At 33.5% G+C, this 18704-nt stretch overlaps 2 protein-coding genes and 1 long non-coding RNA gene across 3 annotated transcripts; 2 read left to right on the forward strand and 1 right to left on the reverse strand.

The window, feature by feature from the left end:
• Positions 1 to 1134: 1134 nt before the first annotated feature.
• On the forward strand, positions 1135 to 6116 carry LOC135778044 (uncharacterized). The gene is made up of 8 exons (XM_065288423.2): positions 1135 to 1206; positions 1699 to 1730; positions 1980 to 2022; positions 2491 to 2522; positions 2739 to 2782; positions 4337 to 4719; positions 4812 to 4943; positions 5222 to 6116. Exons 4-8 carry the CDS (start codon positions 2512 to 2514, stop codon positions 5396 to 5398), a joined length of 747 nt encoding a protein of 248 aa, XP_065144495.1. The 5' UTR covers positions 1135 to 1206; positions 1699 to 1730; positions 1980 to 2022; positions 2491 to 2511; the 3' UTR covers positions 5399 to 6116.
• A 7161-nt stretch (positions 6117 to 13277) lies between these two features.
• On the forward strand, positions 13278 to 15802 carry LOC135778052 (uncharacterized). Its single transcript, XM_065288435.2, has 4 exons — positions 13278 to 13786; positions 13952 to 14084; positions 14214 to 14384; positions 14483 to 15802. The coding sequence occupies exons 1-4, from the start codon at positions 13767 to 13769 to the stop codon at positions 15152 to 15154; spliced, it is 996 nt and encodes a 331-aa protein (XP_065144507.1). The 5' UTR covers positions 13278 to 13766; the 3' UTR covers positions 15155 to 15802.
• Position 15803: 1 nt separating this feature from the next.
• LOC141281077 (uncharacterized) lies at positions 15804 to 17918 on the reverse strand. Its single transcript, XR_012335505.1, has 3 exons — positions 17709 to 17918; positions 16900 to 17006; positions 15804 to 16821 (listed from the first exon to the last, which is right to left on the reverse strand). It is a non-coding gene; the product is annotated as an uncharacterized lncRNA (long non-coding RNA).
• Between the last annotated feature and the right edge of the window lie 786 nt (positions 17919 to 18704).

An 18704-nucleotide genomic window follows, 5' to 3' on the forward strand; every position in this document is an offset into this window, starting at 1 on the left:
TTGAATAGCAATGGTTAACACATTCGCCATATTGTAAATTCAAAATATTTTACACAGATAAATTTTGCAGATATCAAAGTTCACACAAGCTCCAACTTGTTTAGAACCTGACGTTTTTTAATACCTTGACGACAGGGTGTTGTTACCATGACTAATTCTTTTGCTGTTTTATTTTGCCTTGCAAACAAATGTTCATAGCATGGGCCACACCTTACTGATTAAACCTGATCTCTTCCTGTTATTTTCTGTTTGTTTTTTTGTGGCTGTTATAAATATGTGCTGTTTTATTATTTTATAAGTTAAGGTCAATAATATTCTGTTATTCTATAATATAATGGTAATACATGTTTTTTATATTCATGGTAAAATATAACAGATACAAATTGTAAAATTGAAATAATAAAAGAAATATAATAAAAAGTAACTGGATTATTTTATGCCAGCCATATAATGTAGGACGATGTTGGTAAAGACTCTAAAATGCTGGATTATTTTTAACATTGGTTGAAAAAGTGACAAACCCATGTTGGGTTAAATTAAACCAGAAAATGTTTTTATTTGGCCTAACAATAAACAACCTAGAATTTTGCGTTGAAACAATCCAGCATTTTGAATCGAAACAACCCAGCATACTTTAAATTACATCCTATCCTTTTGACCCAGTGCTTGATTGAAAATAACCCAGCATTTTTAGAGTGTTTGTAAATTTTAGAGTTTTCATTTTCCAAACCTATAAACCCATATAACACAAACACATATTATAAAATAGCATTTTCACAAATAGCCATAATTTTTTATCATTAATTGCAATACTAAATAAATGTTATAAAAAAATAAAATATAGCTTTTTAAAAACAAATTGATAACATTAAACTTATGACAATTTGAAGTTTAAAAAAAAACATCCATGTACATGCTTGAATCAAAGAGTGTTGTGTCTGAAATTATCCAGCTATAACCTCAAGCTGTAAGAACTCTTAGGCAACAGATGATGTTAATGTAATTTAGCATGTGACTCCGAATGGAAAAATACTAACACATGCGCACAAACACCTGTGAATCTTTTTGCCATTGCTTTTGTTACCTGTCAGTTGCTCCTCCCAGTTGAAACTTGTTGGAAACCACACCCCATATTTTATTTCCTGAAACAACCCACAAAGTTTACAGATCAAGTTTAACCACCAGAGGATTGCTCGGTGAGAGAAGGCAAGCAATTTTTACATTTTGTCATTATAAATTCTTATCTGTTATTGCCAGCAAAAATTACATGAATTATTTTGATAAAATAGACCACATGTTATTACAATTCTGTTATCATTAAAAACTAAAAGCTTAGTTTTAAGATAGATTTCTTTGTCCTTTATTGGTCAATGTCGCTGAATATTCTTGTTTTTCTTATATAAAAACAAATGTTAAGAAATATTTCAAAAATAGATGACACATAAAGTAAAATGAGGCCAATTAGGAAAATATGTAACATTGTTCCTTAGTATTGAATAATCAAGTGGTTATGAAAGATCCTGGGGAAAAAGGACGGGATAAAACAATAGAAATGTACTTTACTACAAAATATTTTTTTTTTACTTGCCAAAATATGGGTATTAGTTATATAAAATAAAAAAGGTATATAAAAACCACCTGATGTACAGCATACTGTAAACATACACGTATACTATATATGTTTCTGTTATATTGCAGGATAGTAATAAGTTAATCCCCTTCTCTGCCAGGTATGTGTATATATTTCAAACTATGACCTCTTTTCACACCCCACATTAAAACGTATTGCATTTTTTAAAATGTTAAACTGTTAAGCTTTTACAAAATGCATACAAATAGGTAAGTGTTAAAACAAAGTATAAAACACACAGAAAGGTTTCCAAACTGGAAAAGGTTCTTTGGTGGTGGTATTAAAATGTACTGACATTATATTCAAACAGGAAATTTTATTTCAATTTTTTGTCTTTTTGTTTATCTAGAGCAATACAAATCACCTCTGATACTGCCCATTCCCATAACAAGGTTTGTCTTTACATATCAAATTATTGATTAAAGAAGTGCTGTTGAAAGTGTATAGTTTAGTGGGATTACAAGTTTAATCAAGAATCTGGCAATCTTTCAGTCACAATGATGAAGGCAAAGAGGTATGATTTAAACACTAATCAAAGGTCATTAAATCCCATTAAAGGGAATAACCTAAAGTAAAGCGGTGAACAAGACATTCAGCAAAAAAAAAGAAACACTTGGTGAAATTTATCAAAGTTTACCAACCAACCAAGTGAGGACTACAACAGGTGGGGAAGAAAACTACAACAGAAATTGCACAAAACAAAATGGAGGACTGAGCACATACAGAAACCAGGCAGACATGTTACAAAGAGAAAAGTCTCTACATTCAACAGTTTTACGTTTAGGTCTAAATGCACAATCATTGTATGTTATTAAAATGCATATTAATTAACTCATTTATTTATTTATTTGTCTATATAGGCTTGAAAGTTTGATCAGACCATGAAAGAAACGTAAGTATCCCAACTTTAGAGTCAAACATTGTTCAAATACTGTTGATTGGAAGTATTATCTGTTCTGTAATTCATCTCTTCGCTGTAAAACTGTGTTATCATTTTAAACTAGTCACTTGAAAACAAAGAGGGAAATTATTATTTAGAAGCATGTTTGATTTAGAATAATGCTAATGTAATTGTTCACTAATTCTATTCCAAATATCTTTTTTTTAGATCTGCAAAAAATATTAGGAGAGAATTTCTGTCATTAGCTAAAGGTAAGTTAAAAATGTTAGTAGATTATATATACTTACAGACTTTAGTCTCTGTTCAGCAGCATTTTCTCTTGAAGGGGAGAGGTGAGACCTATGGGGACAACAGGAAGCAGGGGTAAACTGGTACTTGACCTAAGTATTTGACAGACACTCAGCAGTATGTGTAGAGCTTAACAAGATAAGTGATAGACCAGACAAAATCCCCTACATGGAGTTGCTGGTTCACAAAAGAACACTCAAGCTTATTGCTTTAAGGCAAGAGCATGGTTGCTTCTTCTATCAAAATTCATCCGTTAATTTTCATTTCTGGCACTGCAGAAACACTGAAGTGTTAAACCAAACAACAAAAATTAACAATGGAAATAATAAAATGTGAAAAAATGTAAAAGAACTGAAAACAGTAGCAATCAATTGTTTCTGCTCAAAAGCGTTTTCCTCTTCAGTGACAATAAAGCATTTCTACAGTGTTTGTCGAGTTTCCATAATGTGTTTTTTTTTATATTGTGTTATTTGTACACCTGTCAAAAGTTTGAAATCACTTACTGGTTTCTTACTTAATCACCTCTTTATTTAGGCTACATTTTATCCACATTATAAAATAATAATAAACTCATCAAACTGTGATATAACAAATCTAACTGCACTGTAAAAATGATTCATTGAATTTAATATTTTTTTTTTAAGGAAAGTGGTTCCAGTCAATTTATTTAAGCTACATTTAAACAAAAAAGATTAGTAAAGTAAAATAAAATATAAAACTTTTGTTTAAATGTAGCTTAAATAAATTGATTGCAACCACTTACCTTAAAAATTGATTAAATTCAATGAATCATTTTTTTCAGTGTGTGGGAATTATGTTGTGAATAAAAATATCAAAAATAAATCAAAACTACATTGTTTTATCATTTACAGTGTTGTCGCCCTATGCCTTGAATTTGCAAAATCTCAATCTTGCCATTTTATCAACCTGCTTCTTGAGCACTGAAAAAAATGATTCATTGAATTTAATCAATTTTTTTAAGGTAAGTGGTTGCAATCAATTTATTTAAGCTACATTTAAACAAAAGTTTTATATTTTATTTTACTTTACTAATCTTTTTTGTTTAAATGTAGCTTAAATAAATTGATTGCAACCACTTACCTTAAAAAATTTGATTAAATTCAATGAATCATTTTTTTCAGTGAGGTTTCACCCTGAAGTTCAAATCTTTTCTGGGTTATATTGGCTGCTTTTCATTCAATGTTGAGTCTAAGTTGTCCATTTTTTAAAAAACCCCACTTATTTATTAATTAAATAAATGTTAGATTTTTAATGAAAGAATTTAATCTGTTTAGCACACGTATATTTAAGTAATTTAAAGCATTTAAACAAACATACATTTGCAGATTAAAATATTTTTTATGATCGACATTTTAGACAAGTGTTTCAACCGTCTGAATGGTGGGACAGTAATATATCTATAGTAATAAATAATATTTAGTAATAATTTATAATATGGTATTTCTAAAGCACATTGAATTTCTATCTATTCACATTTATTTTATGCTATACTTTAGATGCCGTGGACCTCAGTGCAGTAGCAAGTTTTGTAAAGTGTAATTGCAGCTCAACAATCCCCCTTGTGAAACCAAACAATTGTAGTCTGAGAATCTGTGGGCAGGATGGCACAGTCTATGCTGGGGATGAAGAGCAGCTTGAAGCCTGGAAAGATTTGTATCTGCCAGAAAGAATGGAGATGGAGGTAATTGGTGCCATTGATTATTTCCCATGTGATGCCTTGGGCCTGCAGTTGGTGCTATTGTTGTGTGAGGATGGAAAGGTTTATGCTTATGAGGATGAAGTTTTGCACCTTGTAGCCATGAATCTGAAAGAGCTGCTTCAGGATGGAATGGTTTTTCCTGGATGTGAGACCTTTAATCTTGGGGAATATTTAGAACTGGTGAGGTCACACAAATCCAAGTTTTGGATAGCATCTCATAGAATTTGCAAAATATGTGGTTAAACATCCTTATTCATATGTTTGTTTTACAGACTGAGGAAGAGCACAATGAAATGATGGAAACTGAAGAAATCAAAGCAATAAGGGCAGAACACCAAAAGTTTAGAGAATCTTTGGAGCTTGAATTGCTGGAAAACCTCAATGAGATCAAAGAAAGGCAAAATGTAAGATGATCTGCTGTTATTTTTTTTGCAAAATTTCAGTGTTACTGGCATATTCTTTATAAATACAAATAATTGTTGTATTTTGTACTGTTATACTATTTTCAGGGTGGCACAAGTAGATCCCCTAGTTTTGGTATATTGTAAAATAATGCTACAATGGCTAATGTTCCAGAAACTCCTTACATTGATCTTATCACTGGCCTTTTTCTCACTACAAATTAAATGTAAGCTTATAGTGTAGTTTGCTTTTTGTAGTCATATCTAGCTTTGTTAAACAGGATCCCCTTGATGTGCAAAAGATAAAAGATTCAGAGGATATCATCTCAGGCACAGAACCAGGAGTTCAAGAAAAGTATACAAACAAATGCAAAATGGGAACTACTTATTGCAATGCTGTTATTGAATGGCACGTTTGGGAAAAAACACGACGCTTAATACGAAGGGGTATTTTTTAAGTTTACATTTGAAAGGGTACACTTGCTGGTCTTGGCACTAAAAACAGTTCCCAAAGTTACCATTTTGTGACATTATTGATATAGCTTTTGACACCGAATATTCTTTTATTCTCTAAATGTATCTTTCAGAAAACAAATAGTTCAACAAGAGCATCTTATTTCAATGAAAGGTATAGGGTTGATGCTTTAGGACTATGAGAGTCAGCCTTTCTCTTAAGCTTTAAATGAATTTCATAAGATGTTTTTCTCTTTTGTAACAAACAGTGACAACAATTATACATATCCTTTTATATTCAAGAGGTTTGCAAAAGGGCACATAATTATGCTTAAGAAAACTTACAGTAAGTTTACTGAGCAACAAAAGATTCCTCCATTCCCTGAAAAATATTGTAATCAGTTGCTAAATATGTAGATTTATCTGACAGCTGATAAACTAGGTAAATGTCATCAGCTGCTGAAATGACATTTCTTATGCCTGAATCAGTTATTTCATGATTGACCTGTACATACCAAATAATGGATCATGACTTGACAAAAAGCTACCTCCTAAACATCACATGCAAAAATCATTATTTTAAATTTATCATGAACCTTTAAAGGGACATTCCACTTTAAAATAAAATATACTCATTTTCCAGCTCCCCATAGAGTTTGATTTTTACATTTTGGAATCCATTCAGCTGATCTCCGGGTCTGGCAGTAACACTTTTAGCATAGCTTAGCACAATCCATTGAATCGGATTAGATTATTAGCATCGCGCTAAAAATAACCCAAGAGTTTCGATATTTTTCCTATTTAAAACTTGACTCTTCTGTAGTTACATCGTGTACTAAGACGGACAGAAAATTAAAAGTTGTGATTTTCTATGCAGATATGGCTAGGAACTATACTCTCAGTCTGGCGTAATAATCAAGGACTTTGCTGATGTAACATGACTGCAGGAGGCGCAGTGATATTACGCACTGCCCGAAAAAAAGTCCCCTGCATTGAAAGTTACTAGGGGGACTATTTTCAGCTGCTGCGTAATATCATTGTGCCTCCTGCAGTCATGTTACAGCTGCAAAGTCCTTGATTATTACACCAAATTGAGAGTATAGTTCCTAGCCATATCTGCCTAGAAAATCGCAACTTTTAATTTTCCTTCAGTCCTAATACACTATGTAACTACAGAAGAGTCAAGTTTTAAAGGCACACAAGGCAAGTCTGAGTATTATTTCTCTACTAGCTTCCCCTAGTGTCTGGGAGTAAATGCTTTCTATATCTGAGACTTTACGAAACTGAAGGACACCGGGTCGGATACAGCAAACTTGCAAGTGGGGTATTCTTCTTACAGACGGTAGGGGCGGGCGAGAGAGTCTTCATTCATCATGTAATGAGTCATTTTACCATATACCGACTTACGAAGATGATTTAATAACATAAAAATGCTGCCTTGTGTCCCTTTAAATAGGACAAAAATCAAAACTCTTTGGTTATTTTTGAACGTGATGCTAATGGTCTAACCAGATTCAGTGGATTGTGCTAAGCTATGCTAAAAGTTCTAGCGCCAGACCCGGAGATCAACTGAATGGATTCCAAAACGGTAAAAATCAAATGTTTAACTCTAGGGGAGGTGGAAAATGTGTATATTTTTTTAAAAAGTGGAATGTCCCTTTAAAAAAATTTTTGTTTGTATAATACTATTTTTTAGCTGTGGTCAAGTTTACATACACCTTGCAGAATCTGGAAAATGATGAAAATATAATAATAACAAGAGGAATTCTGAAAATGAAAGTGTTAGTTCACACAAGAATTAAAATGCTGTCATTATTTACCCTAGTGTCGTTTAACACTTGTGACACCTGGGGCTCAGAAAGCGCTCATATTTCATCGAAAATATATTTCTTTATCCTCGCGAAAGATAAACAAAGATCTTATGCAGCAGCGTAACAAGCCAACACTGGCCCCTAAGCAGGATTATCAAGGCGGGCCCTCTACTACAGCATCTGATGAAAAAATGTCCACAAGCAGGCTACATCCTTACGAAAATTAACAATGGTTTTATTGTGTTGATGGTTTATGGTTTTTTGGTGTATTGATTACTATCAGCAAAACCATGGTTTTACTACACTAACCATGGTTAACTATGGTTTTTGAAAACCATGGTTATTTTGTGGTTACCATGGTTTTACTACAGTAACCATTGTTTTTTGGAGCTAAGCATTGTTTTTTGAGCTAGTTTGACCGCTGGTTTTGAACGCGAATGTAATCTCATATACAAATGTTACGATGTAAATAGTCCTCAGATTGTATATTATATTCTATATTGTATATTATATATTCCATCGTTTTGTCATATTAAACTATGTTATTACCTTAACTAAGAAGAGTTGATACATACCTCTATCATCTTAGTTCGTGCACTTAATCAGTGCGGCGCGCGCGGCGACACTTTGATAGCACTTAGCTTAGCCCAGTTCATTCAATGGTACCAAACAGAGATGAAGTTAGAAATGACCAAACACATTAACGTTTTCCCTATTTAAAACAAGTAGTTATACGACCAAGTATGGTGGCACCAAATAAAACCTGGCACTTTTCTAAGCGGGTTAAAAAGGGTAACTATAATGTATGCCGGAATAGCACTTTTGGGAGTACTTTGACTCGGCGCAGTAAAAAGTCGCGCCTGAAAAATCCGCTCCCCTTATACCTCTCATAATGAGAGGGACAGGTGGAGTTTTACTGCGCCGATTTGAAGTACTCCCAAAACTGCCATTACGCCATACATTATAGCTACCCTTTTTAACCCGCTTTGAAAAGTGCCACTTTTTATTTGGTGCCACCATACTTGGTCGTATTACTACTCATTTTAAATAGGGAAAACGCTAATGTGTTTGGTCATTTCTAACTTCATCTCTGTTTGGTACAATTGAATGAACTGGGCTAAGCTAAATGCTACCAAAGTGTTGCCGCGCGCCATAGCAATTAAGTGCACGAAACTAAGATGATAGAGGGATGTATCAACTCTTCTTAGTTAAGGTAATAACATAGTTTAATATGACAAAACGATGGAGTATGCCTTTAAAGTGTTATCGTTTAAAGATACAATCCAGCCGATTTCAAACGTGCACAGAAACTCTGGGCTCTGTTTGGTTGGGCTTTATCGCTAGTGTTGATTTCATTGTGTGATATAACCACACAGTTTGCACGTTGCCAAGAATTGAAAACCGGTGAGAAAGCCCGGAAACAGCGGATAGGAATAAAATGCGATAGGGCCTCCCGACTGTCAATCAAAATCTTCCAGTCAGGAGGGCCCCTGATTGGTCCGGGCCCCTAAGCACCACTTACCCTACTTACCGATAGTTAGGCCCCTGGCCTTATGGGTGTGGAAAGAGAGAGGATTTAATTACAACATTTTCATTCTTGGATGAACTAACACTTTAAGGTTGGTTTTAATTTTAGTGCTGACCTGAACAAGTTATTTCACATGACATGTTGACATTTGAGGAGCTCAGATGCAAAAGCCGCTAAAAACGCTGACAAAAAAAAGAGATGATGATATTAATCCGTTTATTTTTAGATGAGATTTAGATAATTCAGAAACACTGGTTCAATTAGATGTCTGTTTAAAAAAGCTTATTTACAAGAAGGTGCATTAAAGAGGGTTTTGCATCTGAGCTTTTCATATTGTCAACAAAGCAGAATAATAACTTAATTTATAAAAAAATTCAAAAGTTTCAACTTATTCTTAATACTACAATGTTACCTGGACAATCAAAGATAGATTTATTGTTTTGTGATTATTGTTTGATATGAGCCATTAAACTGTCTATTGATTTTCAGAAAAAAAAATGCCAGGTCCTGTAACATCTTTGTTTTTTAGAACTCCTCTATTTTTTCTTGTGTTTTAATCATTTTCCAGTTTCTGCAATGTGTATTTTTTGTTTACCACAATGAATCCCATTTTAAAATGTTTTATTTGTATCAAATTTAAAGAAACTTGCACACAAAAAATTTAAATTGCAATTTACCCTTATGTCATTCCAACCTAAGTATGACTTTCTTCCAGAATGTCTTTGCTGATAAAATGAAAGTCAATGTTGTCCAAAACATTTTTACATTTATGCTTGAGTGCTTTGGACAAAAACTACATTCTTCACAATTTTCTGCAGAAAGAAAGAAAGTCATATTGGCCTAAACGTATATAATGGAAGGTAAATGACGACAGAATTTATTTTTTCAACTTGACTAAATCACACTTTTGTCAAAGCATTGTCTTACAACAAATAACTTTGGCTTCACTAATCAAACTGTACCAACCATGTTTTGGCAGATTGATTATAGTTTTTACATTAACACGGTTTTACTACAAATATCATAGTTAAACTATAGGGTTACTTGTGACTACTGTGGTTTTACCACAAATGGCATATACTATGGTTAGTGTTGTAAAACCATGATTAATAAATTCACTTCTGTAGATGATAGTGCCTACAGCACATAACCTCTGTTCTTCAGGTAATTGGTATATACAGTAGCTGTTCCTATAATTATAGATTATAGCTAATACGCACATACAGTACATGAATCATAATTAAGAGATCTATGTAGCATCTTAGTGATTTATTGTTTTCTTGTAAATTAACTGGTGTCTGGTCTACTCACTGTGTCTTTCTAAAGAAAGATGCTTTTATGCAAATGTGTGTGTGATATCAGAGGTCAGAGAGACTGTGATTACAGGAAACTTTGTGTTGCCAATATATTTTGCCAAACCTGTATAGTTTTCTGTAATAATGTGAAAGAAAAGCAAAGTTAAAGGGATTCTCCAGCAAAAAAAAAAAATTAGCCGATGATTTACTCACCCATAAGCCATCCTCAGTGTACATGATTATCTTTTTTCAGATGAACACAATTCGAGTTTTTTAGAAAATGTCCTTGCCCTTTCGAGCTTTATAATGGTACTGTAGTAAACAGAGACTAATGAAAAACTTCTGACTTTGAAGCCAAAAAAATTCATCCTTTACTGAAGAAATCTACACGGCTCCAGCGAGTAATAAAGGCCTTTTGAGGGTAATCAGTGAGATTTTTTAAGAAAAACATTCATATTTATAACCTCTTCTTCATTTAATGGCGGGTAGCACAAACGTAAAGATGCATTATCTTAACGTTTGTGCTACCTGCCATTAACAAAAAAAAAAAGAAGAAGCTTTGTGAATGTGCCTTAACCAATACTGAAAGCTAGTTATTATGGTTAATAAAGTTTAAAATATGGATATTTTTCTTACAAAATTGCACAGATTACCATAAGAAGGCCTTTATTACTGGCTGGAGCCATGCAGATTACTTCTGTAAAGGATAAATGCACTTTTTTGTGCTTCAAAGTCAGAAGTTTTTCATTGGTCCCAGTTTCATTATAAAGCTTGAAAGGTCAAGGACATTTTTTAAAATAACTTTGATTGTGTTCATCTAAAAAAGATAATCATGCACATCGGGGTGAGTAAATCATGGGGCCATTTTCATTTTTCACTGGAGTATTCCTTTAAGTGAAACAAAACAGTATTTTTCAATCATTAAGAGCACAATGGCATTAGCAACATCTATATTTTTTATGTGTATTTTGAATGTCCTGTTTTTATAGATTTTTTTAACATCACATAAGGACATACTCTGTTTGTTAATGATTGTTTTAACTGTGAAATATTTTGTAAGTGAAGACTAAAATGGAAATGTAATGGAAAAAATAAAGATGCACACACCACAATTGATTATGATTTGCAATTTAATGAACAATCTGTTTTCAGGGGTCAAAAGGTCAAGAGCAAAAATATTTTGAAGCAATGTTAATAGTTTGTAGTATAGTTTTGATAATAAGATTATTATATTTGAAATATTTATTGTGTCATTAGTATATAAATGGCAGTATACTGCCATAAAGTATAAAAAATTTCACAATGGAAGCTGACACTAACAGTCTGTTTTAAAAACTAAGAGAATTTATAAAGTAATATTATTTTCTACATTAATTTAACACAGTTTGGTTTAGCTACTGTATATGTGACCATTATTGATATACAGCATTTTTTAGTGTTTTGTTCTCACTTGTGTGACAGACCTTCAGCAGATGTGGGTGAGGTTTAGCAAGATGAGTCATTAGTGAGGAGGAGATGAGAGTGAGATGGTTTTTACTGGTAACATAATACCATTATTTTACACGACATGTATAGTATTGACAATAAGCATAATGTGGAATATTCTGTTGACCCATATCAACCAGGTGCTATTGAAAAACATGCACAATGCACTGAAAATCAAGTCTGACGACATGTTTGTCTTGCAGCGTCATTTAGCTAAGTATACTACACATACAATTCTGTTCTCTTTCTGTTCATCAAACTGACAACTGGTTTAAAAGCAATCTTATAAAACATTTCAGTTAAATGTTTTGGATTCCATATGCTCTTAAGCATTTCTTTTTTAAAAACTGCACCGAGTTAAGAAAACAACAGAAAAACAAAACGCATGTGATAGTATATTGGATACGGACTTTAAAGGGAAGTTACTAATATTGCTCAGAAGACAACTCTACCGTGATACTTTTGGTGAGTCAAAATTGTATTTTATTACATTTTATTATAGTTAACTACTTGTCTATACACAGCTGTGTATGTGACAAATAAAAACCCAAATATTTTTTTCCAATCCCATGTTTTATAAAGTCAACAATCACAAACAGCAGTGTGATTGTGTGTATATATATATACACCCACACCCACATTTAAGAAACATTTACATGGATTTATATATATATATATATATATATATATATATATATAAATCCATGTAAATGTTTCTTAAATACATACACGAATGTGTGTGTATTTATATGTACATAATAATTACACACACACACACACGCACGCACGCACATTCTGGTTTCCATGTTTTTTGGGGACATTCCATAGACGTAATGCATTTTATTCTGTACAAACTGTATATTCTATTCCCCTTACCTGCCCCATTCCCTAACCCCAACCATCACAGGAAACTGTCTGATACCTTAGAGATTTTCAAGAAACATCATTCTGTTTGATTTATTAGCTTGTTTCCTCATGGGGACATCAAAATGTCCCCACAAGGTCACAAAAACACTGGTATTCCTATCTTTGTGGGGACAATTGGTCCCCCCAACGTGATAATTACCCGGCCGCACGCACACACACACACACACACACACACACACACACACACACACACACACACACACACACACACACACACACACACACATTCTGGTTTCCATGTTTTGTGGGGACATTCCATAGGCATTTTATACTGTACAAACTGTATATTCTATTCCCCAAACCCAACCCCTAACCCCAACCATCACAGAAAACTTTCTGCTACCTTTGATTTCCACTAAACATCATTCTGTTTGATTTATAAGCTTGTTTCCTAATGGGGACCTCAAAATGTCCCCACGAGGTCACAAACATACTGGTATTCCTATCTTTGTGGGGACAATTGGTCCCCACAACATGATATTTACCAGGTAAACACACGCACACACACGTACCTGCTAATTATCACGTTGTGGGGACCAATTGTCCCCACAAAGATAGGAATACCAGTATTTTTGTGATCTTGTCTCAAAAAAGTATGTTTCTTGAAAATGTGAAGTAGGAGAAGGGTTTCAGTGATGGTTGGGGTTAGGGAATAGGGTAGGTTAGGGGAATAGAATATACAGTTTGTACGGTATAAAATGCATTGCGTCTATGGAATGTCCCCACAAAACATGGAAACCAGAACGTGTGTGTGTGTGTGTGTGTGTGTGTGTGTGTGTGTGTGTGTGTGTGTGTGTGTGTGTGTGTGTGTGTGTGTGTGTATACAATGCAATGTGTATATATATATATATACAATTGCAACATTGTCACCTACAGGTGTCGTCAAGCATGAAGTTCCGAAACAGTGAATCATTTTGCGAAGCAGTTGGTTCAATTGACTCCGAAAAGCTTTTTTCTCTCATCACCTGTCAATCAAACTCCCTCCCACGAGGAATCTAGTTTTGAAATCAGAGGCAGTGGTCTCAAGCCGACTTAAAATTGTTAAAATAAGACAAGGCATAAAAAAAAGCTTAAGCAAATGCTACATCTTTCAGATGTCCGAAGCTCTATATGTTTTTAATGTTTTTGGTAGACTTAAAGTCAGAAAGATCAAGGCGATCTAGCTACAGGTAGGATGACATCGACAATGCAGTGCTTCAGACAATTATCAGATGCACGAATAGGGAAGGGTGGAGTTGGCACAATGGGCTGAAACTTCTTTAACGACACAATGGGCTGAAACTTCTTTAAACACCGTCCTTTTATTTCTCTCATTCTAAACGACAAGATGGCTTCGGCTGCAAAAAGGTAAGAAATTTATATTTTCTTAATAACTGTTGTGTATTTTGTCGAAATACATTCGGATACCAAAATAAAAATCGACGTTGTATGGCTGCTAATATTTAACATATATGACACTTGGTAGCTAATTCAAGTGTCCATCATTTAATTAATTTCTTTCTGAACAAACAGAAAAAAACTCAACTACGTTAAACAGCTTCAAGATAGCAGAGAAAGCTTAATAACCTGCGGGCTCCTTTTAATTCACCACGTTATGGAAGAATATAAAAACAAGCAAAACATGCTCAGAAGACACGTTAACGAGGTATGTGAAACAAAATTGCTGCAATAAATAAATAAATAAATAACTAAACTGATGTCTAGCTATAGTGGTGAGACATTGAAAACAATTAAATTTCACCTTGTTCAATGACCTTAAACATTTTCTATCAAGATTCTTCACAGCATATTTTTTTTGGGGGTCATTTATACGGGCGGACTCACTCCCGACCAGTTTTTGTCGGCAACGTTGGCGGAGGGTTTGCGACAAGAATTTCCAGAGCCATTTGAGAAATACAGGAGTCACCTGCCCAAGCGGACACCGTTCTCAATATTGTTAGACATAGTAAGCATCCCATTATATATTTTGTGTTTCAGTTTCATACATCCACTTGACAAGAAAAATTTAATGAATGTATGTGTATTATTATTTACTGTTTCTAGATGGTGCTTAAATATGACACAGAAGAGAAAGTCATGGAGGAACTTCGCAGTCTCTTAAAAAAGCTGAAATTTCCATACCCTCTTAACAAACCAGGAAACAAACACCAACACGTTTATACATTGGAATCTACTGTTATTTGTATTTCCTCCAATAACATGTGCCCGTCAAAGAAATATTTTGGTGCTTCTCTGGGTTGTAAGACAGATAAAGCCAAAAGTATTATGATATATTCATCGTGTATTAATACATGGCATAAGTATGTTTCATATTCAGTTATGTCATTTACCCACACACAAGAGAGTGAAGGTTTACAGTTTCCTGGGTCTATGAAATGCCAGGCATACCTTAGAAATTGGCAAGACAACACCTATAAGGAAATACCGCCATGCAAAAACTGTAAACGCATTTTTAGCCTACAAGGGGAAGGGACTGAACAGAAATTTTATCCTTTTGGCAATTGTGCCGAGACAGAGTGCTTAAGCAAACTCCTGATTAATGACAATTTTATGCAAGAGAATACGGAGATCAAAAATTATACACGGGAAAATATGTCAGACTTAGAAACTAAAACCATTAACAAATTGAGAGAAAAGCTTGTTTCCATACCTTCTCTCACCAACATGCTAAATAGAGATTGTCTTCCTGTTTTTAACCCAGACAGTGGAAAATAAAGGTCCCATTTAGAACCAAAAAGGGTTTAAAAGAAGAATAACAGGTTCCTATGGACGTATTAAATGTTTACTTGAATTAATCACTGTAAAGAAGAATGGCTTTTTAAAATGTCAAATGTTTCATTGGACTTGCTGAAGCATTGCATAATGTCATTATATGTAATTCAGTTTGTACTGATCTTGTACAGGCTTTTAGTCAAAATTAGATTTTTATTTATTAAATGACTAGCTAAACATTTTCTAACCCCATTCATACAAATTTTGCCGTTAAAATGGTTCACACTGGTTTCAATTGATTTGGTAAATGACGTGCTTTGAAATCTGGACAATAATGCATGGCTACCATGACTAATTCTTAATGCAAACAAGCTAGTGTTTTGAGCACAAGCCACACCTGATTTCTGGTAAAACCTGAATGTGTATTTATTATTTTATTTCATGCATGTATTACTGTCCTTTGTGTTGTCTTTTTGACAATTATATCTCGATAAGGACACAAATGTTTTATGTTATGCTGAAATTTGTAATGGTGGGGGTGATGAATGTTAATATGCGCTGCGTGTGTACATAGACTGTAAACATGAAAACATATCGAATATTTTGAAGAAAATGTGAAATGTTATTATTTAAAATCCTTTAAAAATATTGTATGTACTCACTAAAAACAGTTGGGTTAAAAATAACCCAATAAATAACCCAATGGTGGGTTACTATAGCACCGACCCATTGTTGGGTTATTTTAACCCAATGCATTGGGTAGAAAGTTTTACCCAATTAGTTGGGTTATGAAATAACCAATTTGTTGGGTTATTTTTGCAATGCTGTTTTAACCCCATTATTATTATTATTATTTATTACTATTATTTGCTTTATAAATAAATAATTCAAAACTTACAAATACATTTATAATGCTTTAATTTCATTTAGTCATTTGCACCTGCATTTAAATGTATAAATACATACATGTATAGAAGCATAAATACATACACACATACATACATATATACATACATAAATAAACAAAAACATAAGAACAAAACAAATCTACTCAATCTTATCCAACTAAAAACTGCTTAAAAGCATAGTTCACACATTTTGTCATCATTTTCTCCCTCTCATGTTGTTATAAACCTGTATATAAGTCTTTACTTTGATAACCACAAAGGTATATTTCAAAGAATGTTTAAAAAATAAAACCGATCATGAGCCCCATTCATTTTCATAGTATTCTTTTTTCCTACTATGACAGTCAATGGGGCTCATGATCTGTTTGGTTTCAAACATTACTCAAAATATCTTCCTTTGTGGTCATCAGAACAAAAAATTGTGTACAGGTTTGTAACGACAGGAGAGGAAGAAAATTATGACAATTTTCATTTTTGGGGGAACTGTCCCTTTAAGCAGGTGACAGTGTGTTCAGGAAACATCACATGGTACAAAATGTATTGTGTGTTACAGAAACTACTTAATAGTAGTGAAAGGCTTGGGATACTCTGTATAAAATGTAAAAAAAATATTAAAGCACATGTCAACTGCTGGTCTTGCTCCAGGGCCATGCCTCCCCACGATAACAAAGGCTTGTGATTAGTCAAATTCATCCCATAGCAGAACATGGGGTCTTCGTCATACCTCCTCCTCCAAATACTGAATTATGTTTGTTTTCTGACCTGAAGACAGAATTTTCACAATGTCAATATGCACACATAAACAGGTTAAAAAAAACAAGTGTCATAAATGATACTTACAGGTTGCAAATTAATAAATGTTTGCTTTGCCTCTTGGTACTGTAGGAAGGCTGAACCATCTTGCTGGCCATTTTGTAAGGTTTTTAATGCAACATCTCCAAGAATGTCTACATTTAAAGAAAAGAATAATTAATTAAATCTCAAAGCAAACACATCTGGCACGCTGAATAAATACTCTACTTTGACAGTAGATGGCGCTGAATTGCAAATTCAACCGTTACCGGGGTTACAGTATACAGTAGTAGACGTGCAGCGCTTTATCAGGGATTATACTGAAGTAAGACGACAATAAAATGCCATCGAGTCATTTCTTAAGACATTTACATTCAGAATCACATTTATATTACAGCTCTGTGTCTATAACACATACCGGCTAAAAAAATATTTGGAGCAAAAAACAGCCGGTTGCATCCCTTACAAAAGTTAAAAAACGGTTTTTACTACACTTTAAACCACAAAACATTGTCTGTTACAGAAAGCATGGTTAAAGCAATATGACAATCAATACGCCATGAAACTAACGTTATACTTCTAAAAAAAGAAATGATTCATTTTCGTAAGGGCTCATGCTGTTGGTGCTGTTTAGTATTAAAATAAATTGCAATGTCTCTCTACGTTTATGATTGCTTAAAAACGCGTTTGGCATCGGTAACAGTTAATCAATGGAACAGGTGTAACGGACAAAAACTAGACAACAGCGTTTTTGTACACTTATTTAAACGTGACTGATAGTTTACTGTGTGTTAGAGCTTAAAGACACTTTGTAGCAAAATAAAACATTACACAGAGATATATATTTTAAAACGTACCTCTCGTGTCTGTCCGCACTCAGCAGTGGCACCGGTCAACCGTTGAAATTCAAAATGCGTGACGTGAGCCCGATTTTAACCCAACTCTCTGGGTTGTTATGGAAATAACCCAATACAAGCTAGGAATAACCCAACAGAACAACCCAATACGTTTAACCCACCTATTGGGTAAAACAAATAACCCAACGGTTTTTAGAGTGTATATTTTGTAATTCAGTTAGATTTTTATGTTCCTGCCACCTTATGGTATAATGTAAGTTTTTTAAGTAAAAATGTCTACAACATTACTGTTTCTCAGACAGGGCTTATCCTAGTCCCAGACTAAAATCAATTGTTTGAGTGGTCCTAATTTAAAATCATCCTGCACTGACTTATCTTTACACATATCAGTGCCATTGTTTTGTCTCAAGATGCACACCCGTAATGTTTTTTGTAAGGTGAAAACTACTAGCCTAGTCCTGGATTAATCTAAACCCTGTTTGGGAAACTGCCTCTACACGTTTGTTAGACCATAAATGTAGTTTAAAAACTTGATGCTAATATGTTAAATGTTGTTTCACGTTGTAAAATACAGTTTATTAACTCAAATTAAAAATCATTTTAAACATAAACCAAGTACATACATTTATGAATGATTTATTCCAGTTAACAATTTAAGAATGAGGGACCATTTAATATTTTATCCTATAGAATAAATATGGGGCGATCAGACTAGTCCTAGACAAAAATAAATTTAAGAGCTGTCCAAAGTTTAACTCAGTTTAACTCAGGTTTACAGGTAAGAATGGTACGATTGGGAGAAGAGAACAGCATAAAGGAGGAAGTTTATATAATTTAAAATAAAAACCTCTTTAAATCAATTTTATATCTAATTTGACAAATTAATTAAAAAAGCTTCTGTTTAAGGGGAACTAACAAGAAATGTATTTATTTATATTGAAGTATTTCATATTCACATTTGCTTGTTATTGTCAGTGTAAGTGTTGTCAGATTGTT

The sequence above is a fragment of the Paramisgurnus dabryanus genome, chromosome 19, assembly GCF_030506205.2.
Source record: "Paramisgurnus dabryanus chromosome 19, PD_genome_1.1, whole genome shotgun sequence".
Taxonomy (NCBI): Eukaryota; Metazoa; Chordata; class Actinopteri; order Cypriniformes; family Cobitidae; genus Paramisgurnus; species Paramisgurnus dabryanus.